Source organism: Dermacentor silvarum, chromosome 4 (assembly GCF_013339745.2).
Source record: "Dermacentor silvarum isolate Dsil-2018 chromosome 4, BIME_Dsil_1.4, whole genome shotgun sequence".
Lineage (NCBI taxonomy): Eukaryota > Metazoa > Arthropoda > Arachnida > Ixodida > Ixodidae > Dermacentor > Dermacentor silvarum.
Genome location: NC_051157.2, coordinates 96,973,225 through 96,989,527, shown reverse-complemented (window position 1 = coordinate 96,989,527; position 16,303 = coordinate 96,973,225). Strand labels below are relative to the sequence as shown.

Genomic DNA, 16,303 nt, shown 5'->3' with positions numbered 1-16,303 from the left:
AATTTTGCGGTTTTAACGGAAAACTTGGTTACAATCTACGTGCCACCAAAGTATCGTGTATACAAGCGTGCGTGCAGCTGGTGATCTCATACGAGGAGTTACATTCCGGTACTATCTATACATTTACAGATTCATGCTGTTCGGTATTATCACACCAAAGCTTCTACCATCGGCGGTGCTCGTTGATGCAACCTGGCATCAACCTGCCATGCAACCTGCCAGGTTGCATCTACATGCAACCTGGCATCTACTTTTGACTAAAACCGAATTGAATATTGGCCCATGAACTCGACAACAGCGTGGCACACATCACTTCAGCCACTGCACCATCATCGCATGCGAACGGAATCGTTAGCGGATCTGAAGGGGTAGATTTCCATACTGTCACGGATACTGCATACTATAGTACTTGTGTTAAAAGGAAACCCCTTGAAGGCAGCGGGACGCCAGCACAAGCAACACAAGCGACGGAATCACTTACGATATGGAACGTTTTAGCACAGCATGCGATATCCTTAGTCCGGCATAGCCCGATTCTCCATGCATGCGCGGCTCTTATATATCTTCCGCTATAGCGCACCGGTACTGCAGCTGTACCACGTACCTTTGAATGTTTGCAAACTTAGAAGGGCAAAACGGGGCCGTACAAGCTCAGTGTGACCCGTAATATGTTTTGTCCTAGTACTCGGCTATATATGTACTCATCGGGTGGAAATCAAACACTCCCCCCTTTCCCCTTCCCTTGAGAACGGGTCACGAGCGCGTTGACAGCCACCAAGCGAACAGAGCAGGCGGGTTAATGAGGAAGGACAGGGGAAGAGGCAAGCGTAGGCGTCCATTTACCAAGCCGTTAGGGCCCTTGTCCGCGTTGGTCGGCTGAATAAACATGTGCGGGTTAGGATGCGTGGGCGGCACGTAGGCCGGCCAGTGGCGCTTGCGATTGCCGCCGCCGCCGCCGCCGCCGAGCTCGCTGGACGGTTCGACCGACGACGAGACCTCCTGGAGCAAGCAAGACAAGCAGCCCGACGCATACGACACCGGCCGTTAGTGACCGCCACTGGACACACATACACGTTGGTCAAGAGCGAGCCTCGCCCTCCACTCTAAAATAACATGCAGCCGCGCACTTTCCCGCACTTTCCCATTTCCGTGAAAACATGCGATATCTCAAAACCGTAGCATTGTTCCTTGAAAAGTGTGCTGTGGGAACGCCAGTCCTCAGACACGATCAAATGCAAAGTTCGAGCATATTCAAGCACGAATGCACTGTCTTCAGCTTCGTTACATTTTTCCAGGCTGCGATTTCGTTTCTCAGAGAAAACCACGCGTGCGTATATACTTCTGCCACCCGAGGCTAATGAGAGACTTATCGATCACGGAAATTATCTATATACCCGTGCCTGTAGTCGGCAGCCAATCAGAGGCCATATTAACAGAGTCACTCGCACTAACCACCGGCACTACGGCTATGATTCCTCTAGCCCGGCGCTAATTGAGGGAACTAATGGACATTGCAAAACGTGACTGCTCTGCCCACAGGCTCGTAACGTCATCTGGTAGATGTCAGAAGACGGTCTGCACTCAGAAAAAGAAAGTAAGTCGGAACTTGCTACGCCGACTTCCTCGGCGACATGAACGCGTCTATTTGCTGCTACCGTGTATATACATATAGTACCCTTAGCCATCCTGATTGCGTGGCTCAAGGTCATCGGCCTTTCGTCAAGCGTTGTTACATCAGCACTCCATGAATGCGGCCACTGAACACACTTACTTTAAGCTTAGTAGCTTATACGTAGCAACAAATAGGCTAGCTAGTCGAAATGATTTCACTATTCCGTTTGTCTCTCTCTAGCGTTCATGCATATATTTCTGCGTGGTCACCCAGTCGCATGTACTTACGTCGTCACCTGGCCAGACACAACACAACATGCATCCCTTTGGCAGATAAAACAAACAACGGCTCCCAAAACCTACAACCCATGTGCATGCAGACATTCAACGCTACTGTCGACAGCATTCCATTGCAGTAGTCCAGTGCTTACGCTGAGCAGATTGATCGTGGCGTAGTCAGTGACGTAGCCCGGTCCCGTGGGCCCAGCTGACACGGTCGAGTGGTATTCTGGCGGTATCCCATCCACGCTGGACTGGTCGGTAGGGGGGACCGCGGTGGCCTGCCCCTTAGACTCGTTCTCGCCCTGAGCCTTGTCCTTATCCTCAACGTCCTTCCCTACCGCTGCGGCCGGCGCAGCCTTATCGTCCTTGACCGTGTTAGCCTGCTCTCCACGAGCCTGCTCCATTGTCTCCTTTGCCTGTTGCGCCTGCGCGGTTCCGGGGAGCAGCAGCCAGCCGTTGTCCATCGGTTAGTGCGGTATTAGTATGCACAGGCGACGCGAGATTCGCTTCACGCTCTAAGACACGCCAGTGTGTACGCCGAGCCGCTGGACATAAATACTTCACGTTTGAATGCGGCCACCAGTAGCATTGGCAGCCCGGCAATGGCAAAAAATTCTAGATTCGCAGAATCCACATTACGGCAACCCACACATTTTCTCTGTCAGATGATCACGACTGACTGCTCTATATAGGCTAAACTTGTCCAATGAAAATGTAGGGACCTCTATAGGAACCCTTCATTCTAGCTAGCATATGCGTACAATCGCTAGCGACGTCTTGTGGCAGTGTTGCAAATCAAGCTCAAAGAAATTTTATTGCTACGAGCGACTGCGTATTATCTGCTGGCGTAAACGTGTCAGCAGCAACACAATTATCTTGAAGTCATTCTCTTTTGTTCATTTGTTCTTTCTCTTACTAAAGACAAGGGCCCTTCGTGCAATCCAAGATCGTTACGCGTCATGGTTAACGGTATCGTATAGCAACTGCCGCTGCTACTGTCAGGTACTTCTGTCGGTCTGCCTCTGCATGGGCTGAGATATGTATCCGCTATGATAAAACTCTATAATGAAAAGAGAAAACTAGTGTTTCGTATGCTATATTGGCATACGAAACACAAGGCTGTTGCTTTAGCCGCCGGGTCTAAACGCTAGTGGTCCCGCTTATATGGTTGTATAATAGCTTTCTTAACGAGAATAGCGGGCGTACATCTCGACGCGTGGAGCGAGCGCGGAACACGCGTGTGCAAGCTTCAGGGTTAGTAAAAGTTAGTGCAGCTGTGCCAGCGGGGGTGTGACATCTTTGGTAGACGAAACTGGGATGAAAAAAGTTTAGCACACCGTCACAACTGTATGGAGGCACTTTTACGACTGGTCACACATACAATTCGCGATGCAGCACGAACATAACTATACCACGCAACGATACGTCTTCACCAATGTGTTTATAGGTAAACGAATGCGGTTTATGCGCGTAAAAACTTTAGGAGGCGGTCACACTGTCCATGTACTCGAAGATAAACTTGCTGTAACCGAGTAAACAAGAGACCTCCCTATAGTTCGTATCAGAGCAGCTGGCAAAAAAGACTTGTCACGGCAGGCTTTTTTGGCGTCTCAGGAGGCTATCCACTGTCAAAGCAAAATGTACATGCAGTCGGCCACAAAAGCTTACGGGACACGATACCTGCAAAAAAAAAAAAAAAAAAAAAAACTGTAGAAAGTTTGGGCACATAGCCGTGAGCTCAAAGTTTCAGTCTGCAGTAGCTTTCGCGACCTACATAGCGATCCACTAAATTAGAATCACTACGCCTTAACAGAACATAGATTAACATTTGTCACGGCAATCGTGTCCAGTAAACTTTTGTGGCCGACTGTACAACCCATCTAAACAGGCAAATAAGCGACCGCTCAGCACGCCTAAAGGATTTCAACGAACACTATAGGTGAATATAACAGTCGTCCCTGTATATAAACCACACATTGTTATACGCGGCCTCCTCGTACGACCGCATGTGAAACTCACGCCAACCACAAGACCGTGGTATAGACTAGAAACATGCGTGCCTACCTCCTGGGCGTTGATCAAGGCCGCCGATTTGCGAAGTTCAGCGTCGACTTGCGACTGCTGAGACCCAGAGCGCTCCGAAGGGGCCACAGCGGCCGTCGTTGAACCGAACATTTTCTTGTGGACCTCCCGGAATTCTACCATCAGTTGCTCTGCGAAAACGAGGCGAAGAGGAACAGAAACAGCGCAAGAAAAGCGCGTTAACGCACAGGCACGCAGCACTTCTCTGTCCCCCCCCTGGTTTATACCAGCTGTACCTCCCCGCTTAACTGGTGGGAAGCACTGACTGCGAAGACTGCGAAACAGGTGCACTGCCGCAGTTATGGCGCGAACAAGGAGTACTTCGTTAAAAGAAAAAAGCTGCACTAACTAGGAACCGCGAGGCGTGGTCTATGCAGTGCCCGAGACGGCACGCCGGGCGTGTATTCGCATGAAATACATGGGCGTTCCAGTTATGTAGTGCTTCAATGCATAAAACGGCGGCTTGTTAATACAGTATAAGTGGTGCAATAGCGCATTTTTACCCCAAGTTTCACGGCGCACACCTCGGAACCCGTGCGATCCTTAGAAATCGTTCCAAGCGAATATGCCTTGCGAACTCACCGGCTACAATTCGTAAATTTCACTAGTGTGCCATAAAGTAATTAATAAGAAACGTTAATTAGTCGCTCATGTATATTACGATTTCTCGTGCGAGTAATATCCGCCGCTTCGCGTAATCCAGCTCGAGGACTACAATTACGCTATGTGCCACAGGGAATTAAAAAAAAATCTGTATAGTCTAAAATAAACACCAGATCGAAGTGGGCAGCCTGGGTAAGTTTACCGTGCTCCGGTAAACTAGGTAAACTCTGAGCACGCGCAGTCATGGCGACCGGTATCGAGAACGGTTAACGGTATGGTACAGTAATGAGCGGTCCCATCAGCGAATTTACTCGAAAGTGACGTCCACCAAAGGCAAGCATCGCGTCGCGGCCTGCACACTAACACCCCCCCCCTAACTCCGCAGACATGAACCATGCAAAGGCACACAACGAGCGCAGCCTCGGTTCTTTTTTTCTTTATATTTTAAAGATCAGCAACGAGAAGTGGTTGCACAGCGAAGGCCGCGTCTCGTCCCCCTGAACCGCACTCAGCAGAACGGCATTGCTTGCCTCCTAATGAGGACAGCCGCCGCGGTTGTTCCGTGGTTAGAAAGAGCGCACCGTGCGGTCAGCCACCCACGCGAACACACGCACGCGCGCCGGAAAAGCTTTCGTTTGACGCCGCAAACCGAATCCGCGCGCGCACCAGACAAAAGGAACCCGAAGACCGGAAGGAGCCGCCCGCACGTGCATTCTTCTCGTCTTCCGGGACTCGCGGCGCCAGCGAGCGAATCCTGCGCCACGCGTTGTGATGCAAATCCGGTATAGCGAAGGGTATGAATGTACATACGACGCACTGTTGCCCATATACGCTGTATGTACGCAACTCGAATCCAAAACGGCTGGCACCGCAGCAACGCACCATCGGCATCCTGGCGGACGAGGATGTTGTTACCTTTCTTTCTTTTTGGCTGCCTCCCTCTCGTGGCCCGCGGCAAGGGAGAAAACGGTGTTTACGTTTCTTTCGAACCTCCGGATGATACAAACCAAATAAAAAATTCAACTCGTGGGGTTTAACGTCCCGAAACAACAAATTGGGTTATGAGGGACGCCGTATAGTGAGGTCCGAATTAATTTCGGCTACCTGTATAGTTCTTGTTTCTTTTCTTAAATTTTTTTTTCTTTAACGTGCCCAACGGAATGCTGCCGCTGCGGCTGGAAATCAAACTCTCGACCTCGTGCTCCGCAGTAAAGCGCCATAGCACCTGATCTGCCGCGGCGACTCCCGAGTAATGTATAGGCCGCCATGATCAAACAGGAAGCGTTGCTGATGCTGACATTGTTTCACATAGGATGGTCTCAAACCACGCAACAACTTCAAGACCCGCGCGCTCCCGATTCGACATCGTCCCTGTTAGATATAGACTGAAACTCCCAATTACAAAGCACACACTTTGCACGAACGCGAGAGCTGTCGTCAGCATTCCGCTTTGAATGTATATACGGGCTGTCAGCCTATACACGTATACGTATGCGTGCTGCGTGCAACGCGCATCAAGGCTACAAGAGGCAGCAGGACTTCCAAACTCACTCGCGGAGCGAGGTGACGAATTACAGGACTGAGACTATGAACGTGGGTGTGTTCTTTTACAGCGCACAATATGCATATATCGGAGAAACTTCCGCGCAGCATTATGCTATAACGCAGGACTACTACCATGCACGAACATCCACGATAGCCCGTGTGGAGCGTAGGAATTTCGCTCCATTGGCCGCGGTGCAGTCCACCGCTTGGCGTTGCACTGTCGCACGAAACCAACAGGGTATACATTCCAGCTGACCTACTTTGCAAGCGTATATAAACACTTGAATCAAGTGGTAGCGCCAAGTAGATCGCGCGGGCTGGTTCGCGGCGTCATTTAAGCGTATATAGCGGCCAAGAGCTCCTCTATAATTTCCGACGTCCGCGCGCTGGTATCGCGAGAAACAAGTTTCCGGCGCGCCGCGAACTGCCGGCGGAGGTGGTGGCCGTATAGGTGAGCGCGGTTTTTAATCGGCGGCAAGCGACGACCTCCCCACACGGGTTCGGTTGCGTGTGCGTGTGTACACGATATCGCGATGTCCTTGGGGACAAAGCAGGACAGCGGTGGTGGCGGCAGGCGACCGATGCAGCGGTAACACGCGATGAACGCGAATAACGTGCGTATATCCACCTTCGGCCCATGATACATTATAATATAGGGTCCTTCTTTTGGGTAACAAACCTATCATTTAGACATATTCTTACCGTCATATTTCGCGAAAATTGACACTAACTTGGTCTATATACCGCGTTGCGCCGTCACAGACGATGAAATGCGCGCACGAAGTGAGTTTTCAATAGCGCGAGTTGACGTGATAACCCAGGATGTAGTATCAAAATGCCAACCTATACCACACAATGTTACAGGTTCATCTTTCTTTCCAAACAAACGCGAATTTTTGCGACAGGAAGACACGCGTGGAGAAGGCTACTTTCTCCGCGCAAGTGGAAATTATGCCTTCCGCGTCACCTGTGGCACTTAAACAAAACAAAAATTGTTCTTCTCACGTTGGTGACATGCAAATCGGTAAAACAAACGACTTTGAAGAACGATTACGCATGTGCCCGAGATGTCTTGGTCTGAGGCGGACGCGTACGTACCATGCTGCTTCTGCTTGATCAGGACGTCTGGCGAAGGCTTGGCGTCCGGCCTGAGCCCTGGCGAAACGAGGCAAGAAACAGGGAGAGGAACAAGGGTCAATTTTGGGCTGGAGATACGCCGATCAGCCGGGCGCCGGCCGGCCTCCAGAACACAACGGCTCGGGGGCCTCCCACTGCGCACGCGCACTGTGAAACGCGTCGTCTTCTTCACCCGGCTCTGCCATTCATTTCCTACCCGATGATCTACGGTGGGTATGTACAGTCCCAGCGGAAGAAGTATAGCACAAGTGACTGGTGGCAGGAGCAGCACATTTCATTTTCCGAAGCTGGGGTGGCCGTCAGAAAGCGTGTCGTGATTTTGCCGCTCCGGCCGCCAGTCACTTGTGCTAATCTTTTTCCGCTGGGACTGTACGGTGCTTGCTGTCAGCAATTTGCCACGGAGCGACGATATTTTAGAGTTATTAGAGAGAGAGTGTGTGTGTGTGTTAGTGCAGGATATGCTTGACGAGTCCAATAAACCTCGTCACAGTTTACGAAAGTAGCGATCGAGTTCAGTTCTCACTGGGTGCCCTTAGCCACAGAAACGGAAGTATTATAGCGGGGGTTTACAGTCATGTACTATGCTTTTAAAGAAAGCAAATTTGGGTTATGAAACTAGTACACCAACGTTCTCGTGCACATTTCCCAGAAAATGAGTGCATTAATTAATATGTTTATTATAAGGTCTGTTTTGGGAAGGGGTAATAGGCATGGCACTCCACGTCTCCCGGTGGATGTCTGCTTCCAGGGCGAAGGACTACAGCGAGAAACACGACAAGCCAGCATTCGCTCTCTTTTTCAGTCTCTCCTTTAAAAATTGCCGCTTCCACTAATAACATCGCGAGACGGCGTTAAGCACACAAGGCTTATAGTCCACCAAGGATTCCCCCCCTCCCCTTTTATTATTATTTTTGCACGGTTTGCCACGCGGTATAATGTCTAACTAATACTATAAATAGGCATGGAGGCCCATTTCACACAGAGACTGCAACGGCGACTTGCGAAATGCATCTTCCACGAGCCAATTGACGCTCATATTCGTAGTTCATTTTAGGGGACAGCCTTGGTCCCGCGGCATGCATGTCCGAAGCAGATGACGGGTATCCGCTGCAGACACTTCAGACATTGGACATCGTGTTCAGATATAGATGCTACATAGCGTGACTCCTGCGCTCACCGGGCCTGACGCCCCCCGGTTTCCTGGCCGCCGCGGCGTCTCCGTTCAGGGCGGCCTTCTCGCGCAGCAGGCGCCTCTGCTGTGCCACGCTGTGCAGCTCGGCGAACACGTGCATCTGCGGCGGAGCCGGCGGAGCGGCGGGCATGGTCGCGGGTCTCGGGTGCTGCGGTTGCTGCTGCTGGTGCTCCTGCTGGAGCTGCTGCTGCTGCTGGAGCTGCTTCTGCGCCTCGAGCTGTCGGCGCTCCTCGGCGAGTTTCTCGGCCTCGAGCTGCAGCAGCTGCTCCTTCTCGAGCAGGCGCCGCTTCTCTTCCTCGAGCCGCTGCCTCTCCTCGGCGCCCACCAGGCTGAGCTTGGGCACCAGCAGCAGGTGCTGGCCATTGGTGCCGTACAGGTGGTGGTGGTGGTGGTGCGTGCCGTTCTCGGGGGACCTGCGTTCATCGGCGGGCTCGTGTATAGTAGTACACGGAGAGAAACGGAAAAGGTGCGGAGGTTAACTATACAGGCGAGGGCACGGTTGGCTACCCTATGCAGGGGAAGGGTGGAACGGGATATGAAAGATTAGTGGAAGAGAACAAAACTTCATGCAAGTAAGCGCAAGCACGCTCATTGATTCGTCATTCAGCCACAATTACGCGGTCAGATAGGCCAGCAGAACCGAAATGAAAGAGAGAGAGAGAGAGATGGGGGAGGAGGGAGAGCGCAGCAGCGCTGCTGTGGCTTTTTTTTTTTTTTTTTTTGCATTGAAGACGCAACGCCATGGTTCCAGGCTTCGTAATCTGACCCGCCTCAAAGCGGTGTGCAAGGGGCAAGTCTAAATTCGATCGTCAAAGGAAGGGCCGTCTCTCTCTCTGTCATTAACACTGCCCGTAACGGGGGGCCCGCGGCTCCATCAAGCTGTCAGTTATGGCACCTGTTTCTGTTGGGTCTCCCGCGCCATGTAAACGGTTACTTGATGCGAATCGACTTCACATAACAGGTGATTCAAGGTTTGTTCACAACCAGATGTGTCGTAGTTAATTGGAGCGAGGACACAACGCTTAACAAGCTCCAGCCACGTGATATGCAAGCGGTAATCTCTATCCGCCGAGCTCGCGAAGAGCATGCATAGGAGAGTAAAGCGCGGAGAACGGGTGGCGAGGATGTCACTAAATGCTACCACGAACCAAAAATGCACTGAAAGGTCCGAAAACCATATCGGGCCTATTTCCCAAGAGTCAAAGCGCAGATGGGCCGCGAAGGGACAGAGGAGGTGTCCTTGACGAGGCTAGGTGCCTGACTTAATGATCCCTTGTTCTTCCTTCATCCGGGCCGATAACGTCTTGCGCTGCCTTGGTCGTCGCGAGGTGAACTAATGTCCACTGCAATTTTGCTAAGTACATACTGCCCGCGGACAGCCTCAAGATGTGCAGCCTTTTTTGCGAAGCACACCCGTTTGTGTTTTCAACTATCCATACAGCTTTGAAGCATCAGGAGTATAGCACCGCTCACAGCAAATGTATACTGCGGGGCTCGGCAAAACTACTCCACTAGCACTCGAGAGTGGTCCACGAACTTTTCGCAAAGCCTATATACACCGCAATACCGACAAACCGTCCACGCGATACTGAGCCGCGCTTCAACGCGGCGTGGCGTCCGCAACCGGGCAAAGTGAGCTTCGACTCTTCTCTGTGTCTCTGGCCCAGAAGGAGTCCATGCGTGACGAGAAACACTTAGGCGCAACAGCGCGGTCACGCGAACTGATGCTCGCAGCGCTCTCTATATTTTTATACGGCGATCCGGCCATCGCGTGCGCGGGCACGTTATAGTACACGGGCGATATACGCAGTCGTGCGAGCAGCCACGGAAAGACAGCGCAGTTGATGCGGCTTTGAATGGGGTGGCCCCCCAACGTTATATGTGTGTGTGTCCTTCTATACCCTGGGGCGGTGTGCTCGTAGGCGCGAGACGAAGAGGGGGAAAAGTGCTCAACCGCGTCGTGATATACACTTAGCTTTATTCTAAGCGACTGTCTAAATTTAGTGGATACGAATTTAAGAGGGGGGAAAAAAAGAAAGGAAGGCCGCCTTAGACGCGCCGTCAGTTTTACTCCGCCTGAATGAACGCTGAGTGGTAATGACGGCATCACTTAGTATAGCGACGGTTATATAGACTCATTGCCTTTATACTTGCGGCTCACTCAGCCCACGGCATGGATATATTTCCCCAGGATCCTCAGTCTCTTCTCGCAAGAGAGTGTTGTTGCAACCAGGATGCGGAGGATTGCGAGACAACCAAAAATAAAATACTCATTTGCTACTTACAGATGAAAACGTTACCTGTTTTTCTTGTTTTTTTTTTCGGTCGTACCTGGCACCATAACGAAGGACATTTTATCCAAGGTTAAACGGTATAACAAGACATTTATTTTTCCTCCTGGACCTTGCGATACACGGAAGGACCTTCCAGCATCCGATGTGGCTTTCGTTTAAAATATTGCTCAGCCTCCTTGCAGCCAGCTTAACCCGTTTATCATATTTGAATTTAGGGAAAGTTGGAAGTGTAAAACCGAGATATCCCGCATCTTTTGTTCGTTACCGTGTATATTCGATGAAGTAGCAGCAGTGGCACGTACAGTGACCTTGAAGAAGCGTGTGTACTGCACTTCAAGATCACGCAATGCCGTCAACACGCATATACCTGAGCTTCTGGCCGTATTCGACGAGGCCGTTGGTGCCGTTGGTGTGTCCGTTGGTGACGGGACTAGTGGACTGCGAGCTGGACAACGACGTGCTCCGGTCGGACATCTCGGATAGCGAGCCGTTGGTCAGCGTGTCGTGGAAGGACTCGGGCGAGCCCTTGCCGTTGGTGCCGTTTGTGTACAGGGTCCTGCGAGGACGGCCAACAGGTCATACGAGGAAAAAAAGACCAGTCGATCGAGCTGGGCACGTAACTTACAAAACGTATACGCGATAAGAAGCTGCAAAACGTTTTTTTCCGCCTCGTTCGATCTGTTCGCTGCAAACTTCATCGAGCCCTTGTCGCCGACATGGCGAGTTCGCACGTCATGGGATTCTTGCGTACGAACGTGTTCTGTGGAAAGAGTAAGTTGATGAGGCATCTGTATAGGCCGTAAATGCCTTGCGTACGTTTGCGACGGGAGCCCGTTCATACGCGCATGTTACCGTTCATGGAGTACCAGGATGCAGAGACGCAGACGGAGGCAGCAGCGTCGTTTAAAACATCTTGCGACACTGACCCTGACGTTGAAACATTATTGTCTTGCATGAGTGCTCTCGTCCCGTTACAATGAAATAACGAATATACGCGCGTGTCGATTATGTCGTTACATACGCCATTTCGCCAGTAGCTAAGTAAAAGATAACCGGTCATTGCAAGAATAGTGTTTACAGCTTTGGTTGAGTCGTCGGCCACTCGCTGATCACGTCGTAAGCCGAAATAGGTATACGAGCAGGCTGAAACTCCATTTTTAAAGCGAAGCTTTCCTCGCGAACCTTCGATCCTGGACTTAGCAGACTGTGGCTGACGCTGTTGTCTTGCCGAATAGCTAGCTTACACACAGGACAGCGCTTGTATAACGAATCGACTTGTTTAGCTCCATCTGTCCTGCCCCAGCAGATGTGCCGGTGGCTGGTTCTGTTCACTACAAAATTTCGCAAATAAACAACAAACGGTACCTAAATATCCTCACTGCGCCAGAAACACGCTTCCAAGCGCATAGTTAATTTATTAAAGCGAAGATTTCCTTGCTTTTTTTTTTTTTTTTTCACCGGGGTTGTCCCTCTGCTCGGTCGCTTTCTCGCCGAGTAAACATGGATACCGTTTATGGAGTCTGTTGGACTCGCATAAGCTTTATCGTGGCCTCTGAGATTGCGGCTGCGTCGGTGCGATCTCAGAGGCCACGGTTTTAATATCGTTGGTGCAGCCGTTACTTCAAGTACTTTGATTAAGGCTTACGTTGGGGCTAGTTGTAATACCATACATGTACTTATAAAGCAGCGCTGCAAAGTTGAAACACTGGGACGTGAACAGCACAGACGAAGCGCATCTAAGGTGCGCTTCGCCTGTGCTGTTCTGGTCCCAGTGTTTCCTCTTTGCCGCGCTGCTTTATAAGTACAAGTGCTTCAAATAACGCTACTTGTGTTGTTTTACTGTGTTTTATTGATCAAAGTATTGGAAAGCCTTCCGCGACATATCATCCAGCCAAAGAACTCGTCAGCCGACCTGTTGCGGATCGTGTGGTTTCCGTTGGTGGTGTGGCCGTTGCGCCCCTTGGTGTTACGGTTGCAGAGGCGCGCGTTTATCCTCCGCAGCCTCTCCTCGGGGAAGAGCTCGAGGCCGGCACCTTTCCTGACCGTCAGGGCCATCTCCTTGAAGGACTTGAGCATGGCGATGGCCTGCGAGGACGCGCGGTGGACGCGTGTGTCATCGCAGTGGCGGCGCTTATAATTGAAGACCACCACCGCGTTGAGAAATAAATAGCGGTGGATTATATGCTCGCTGTGGCGGTACCGATATGCGATTGCGCGCGCACACATGTACGCGGACACAACGCAAGCAGTCCAGCTGCATGAGCAAGCGCTGTTGACAGTTTCGAAAATGCTCTTCAGCTACAGGATGTCTGTGCTCTTCGTGAAACCGACTCCGTACATCGCTTTACGAACACATGAGTCGAAATTAATGAGAGATTACATATTTTTAAATCGACCACACAAACGGAGATTATATATGCAAGAAGGAAAAAGAACGAACAAACGACCGAAGGAAAAGCAAGAAAAAATAAATAAAGGAAACGCGGAATTTTAGAAAAGAAAGGCCCCGTAATATCAACATTTTTTTTTCGCTAGGCACTTAGAGCTAAGTAAAGAAGGTGAGATTATAAAAAAAAAGATTTTCCAGAACACGGGCAGTTTCTCGCTTCATCGCGTGAAAACCCAGTCATTCCTTGCCTACAAGAAGCTCATACAAGACGACGCCAGACATTTACTGCGTAAACACAGCGAGCAAGAAAAACAAGGTTTTCAGAGAACATGGGATTGGTTTACAGTTCACTAAGGAGAACACGCCATACGTATACAACGCTTGCAACCGCAGAGGGAATGGCAGAGAAGAAAAAAAAAAAGAAAAAAAGAAAGACGGTTGATCACCTCCGAGAACTCGACGTTTACGAAACCCTGGCCGTTGACCTCGGTGATCTGGTCGCCGATTTCGAGACCAGCAATTTCGGCGAGACCATGCGGTTTCACGGTTTGTACGAAGATGCCCGGCAGCTCGGGGGGTCCCTTCACCACGCTGAAACAACAAGAGAAACGAGACAATCACGGTTTCTTTTTTTTTTCTCTCTCTCTCTCCCGCTCGCCCACAGATTATTTCCAAACAATGATCGCGAAGCCCGTGTGCTGTGTGCGTGGCAGTGAATCACCAACGCAATTTTTTGTTCGTAGTATGTGCGGGAGAAAGGTATATAGAAGAGAGGCGGTGCGGCGAGAAATTGAGTCCCATTCGGTGGAAACTAGAAAACGCATTGCGCTTGAATGGACAGCCCGTATATTACCTACGCTACGGAAGAGAGAACTCGCTGCGCGTCGCGGAATGAAGACGTTCGACAGCACCTCGACGTCTCAAAAAAGGAAAGAGAGAGAGAGAGAGAGAGAGAGTAATTACCGTTTCTATGTGACGGTGAAAATGGCGAAACAACGCGCATGACTTCTCGTTTCGTTTTCTCAGAACAACACATACTATAGGAAGGTCCGAGTAGAACTTCGTTTCCTAATGACGTTACCGTCCTAGCCGTCACGTCTCACTTAAATATGACGAGCACACTTCCGTTTGCTTTCTTAAATAGCACTATGTTTTGTCGGTTTGTTTGCTTATATTTCTTCCCTATTCGTACTTCTGCATTCTGTCTCGCAGCGTTATTTTTATTTATTTTATTTTATTTTATTTTATTTATTTTCCCCCGCTAACCTAGAGCGAGCTCGAGCAGCGACGGCAAAGTTACCGTATTTTCCGAACTACAGTTGAATGACTATTCACGCTTAAACGTTAATTCGCAACTCTTGTTGCACGCTTCGTCGCACGTTGCAAGAGTGGTTGGTTGCTGCTCCTGGTCGCTGCTGTCCTGCAGCGTCGGCAGAACCTCGGGAGACGATCCCAGTAAACTTATCTTCAATGGCTCCCTTAAACTCGTGATACGAACCTCTGACACCGAAGAAAACGAGTAAAACGAGAAAGGCAGCGAGCTGAGCAGTGAGGAGTCCCCTGAACGATTCGTCACCGACTGAATAGGTTTTTGGCATAACACACTGCGTAGAAAATAGCGGCTACTTAGCGTACGTATTAGAAAAAAATTCGCGTATTAACGCTGACGTCTTACGTGCAGGTTGTAGATTTTGGTCTCAGCTTGATCTGTGCACATCAGAAGCGAGAAATCCAACAAACCCTTTATTTCCTTTTTGTATATATATAGTTACCGGAACTGGCCCCCCGTTGTCTACATACACTGGGTGCGCGCTGTAGTCCGGAAATTACGGTATTTCCACGTCAAGAAGGAGCTTATTCTGTCTCCCTCCGGTTACAAGACAGTGGATTCCCCTTCTTCCGTCTCGCAGCATGCATGGCCGGAAAGGACTCACTTTGACAAATAAGAAAGGCTGCGTTGTTTCCGCGAGCCAGTATAGTATATACTGGCGCGTTAGTTTAACCCTCACGGTGGTCCCGGCAAAGTGCTGTGAGCAGCGCAAACGGCGATCTTGTTTCCTCTTCTCTTTCCTCGAAAGCATAAACGACTGTAAAGACGACGCCAACATGGCCGAAAATAGCCTCGCTACATTCCACAGCGTCACGTTTTGTGACGCAATAGCGAGTGCTAACGCCGTCGGTGTCAGTTTGTTTTTGACATAAAAGCAAGCAGCAGCACTTAATTACTCGCACTTTCAGCACTTACTATACACCGTGAAAGCCCTATGTTAGTACTGTGCAACAGGACAGAGGTTCACAGGCAGACGGAGGCTTGAAACGATTAACAGTGGTCGGACTCGTAAGAACTGGTCCAACTAGTAAGTACTGGAAAGAACAATGGTTAGCACCGACGCGAACACGCAAGCAGAAGTATTCGATTCGCGTACGAGCTTTCGAATATTCCCACATTTCGAGACTATACTCATACAACGTTTTGACTTCGTTAGGACGTTATATAGTACGGTCCTCACCTGCAGCCAAGACTGGAACCCCCGATGCCCGAGATGAACACTTTCGTCTCGACGAACTCGTCGAGGCTGGAACCACTGCTCACGGAATGCTTCAATGAAAAAAAAAAAGAAAAAGAAATAAGTGAGCGCTGTAGGATGTGCCATAAAGTTTCCACGCATAAAACAACACAGCGGGTGGGTCAAGGCGACACGGAGCTCAATCAAGGGAGTGACGCAACTTACCGTCCCGTCGGAACCGCTGCTACAGGGGTCGGGCTCCACCATTTTCCAGGTGAGGGGGTCGCGCTTGTTGCTACGCGAGACGAAAGCAAGAAAATTAGAAAAAAAAATAATTTTTTGCCCCTTTCGCTATCTAGTAATAACACTCTTAAGTACTCATTTTTTTGCTATGGTAATTACCGATTGGAATAACCTTACTAATGAAGTTGTTTTACAACCATCCTTAAACCTTTTTTGCCGCACACCCCTCGAGTAGCGACGTTTCTTGAATGTAGTGCTGAGTACATAATGTGTTCTTATGCTTGTTTCCTATAGACCACTGTGTTGCATTGCCACAGTGTATACTCCCCTTTCCTGTATTTGTTTTAGTGTTTGCCAATTTGCAGAAACCCAACAACATGTAAATTCACTCTGCGAAAACCCTAAGTGAGTGTTGCAG

General features: G+C 50.0%; 1 protein-coding gene across 4 annotated transcripts in view; it reads right to left on the bottom strand.

Moving 5' to 3' along the window:
* The window catches only part of LOC119450393 (harmonin-like), a 144,363-nt gene that overhangs the window by 13,541 nt on the left and 114,519 nt on the right, over positions 1-16,303 (bottom strand). For 2 of the 4 annotated variants that reach the window (XM_037713829.2, XM_037713828.2), the window contains exons 6-15: positions 15,868-15,937; positions 15,646-15,734; positions 13,582-13,726; positions 12,659-12,831; positions 11,114-11,302; positions 8,438-8,865; positions 7,222-7,278; positions 3,958-4,106; positions 2,043-2,318; positions 844-999 (exon numbers count right to left, since the gene is read on the bottom strand). In XM_037713829.2, the coding sequence (XP_037569757.1) occupies positions 844-999; positions 2,043-2,318; positions 3,958-4,106; positions 7,222-7,278; positions 8,438-8,865; positions 11,114-11,302; positions 12,659-12,831; positions 13,582-13,726; positions 15,646-15,734; positions 15,868-15,937 (1,732 nt within the window). The remainder of the gene's footprint in view (positions 1-843; positions 1,000-2,042; positions 2,319-3,957; positions 4,107-7,221; positions 7,279-8,437; positions 8,866-11,113; positions 11,303-12,658; positions 12,832-13,581; positions 13,727-15,645; positions 15,735-15,867; positions 15,938-16,303) is intronic. The other 2 variants (XM_037713831.2, XM_037713832.2) reach the window with 2 other exon arrangements.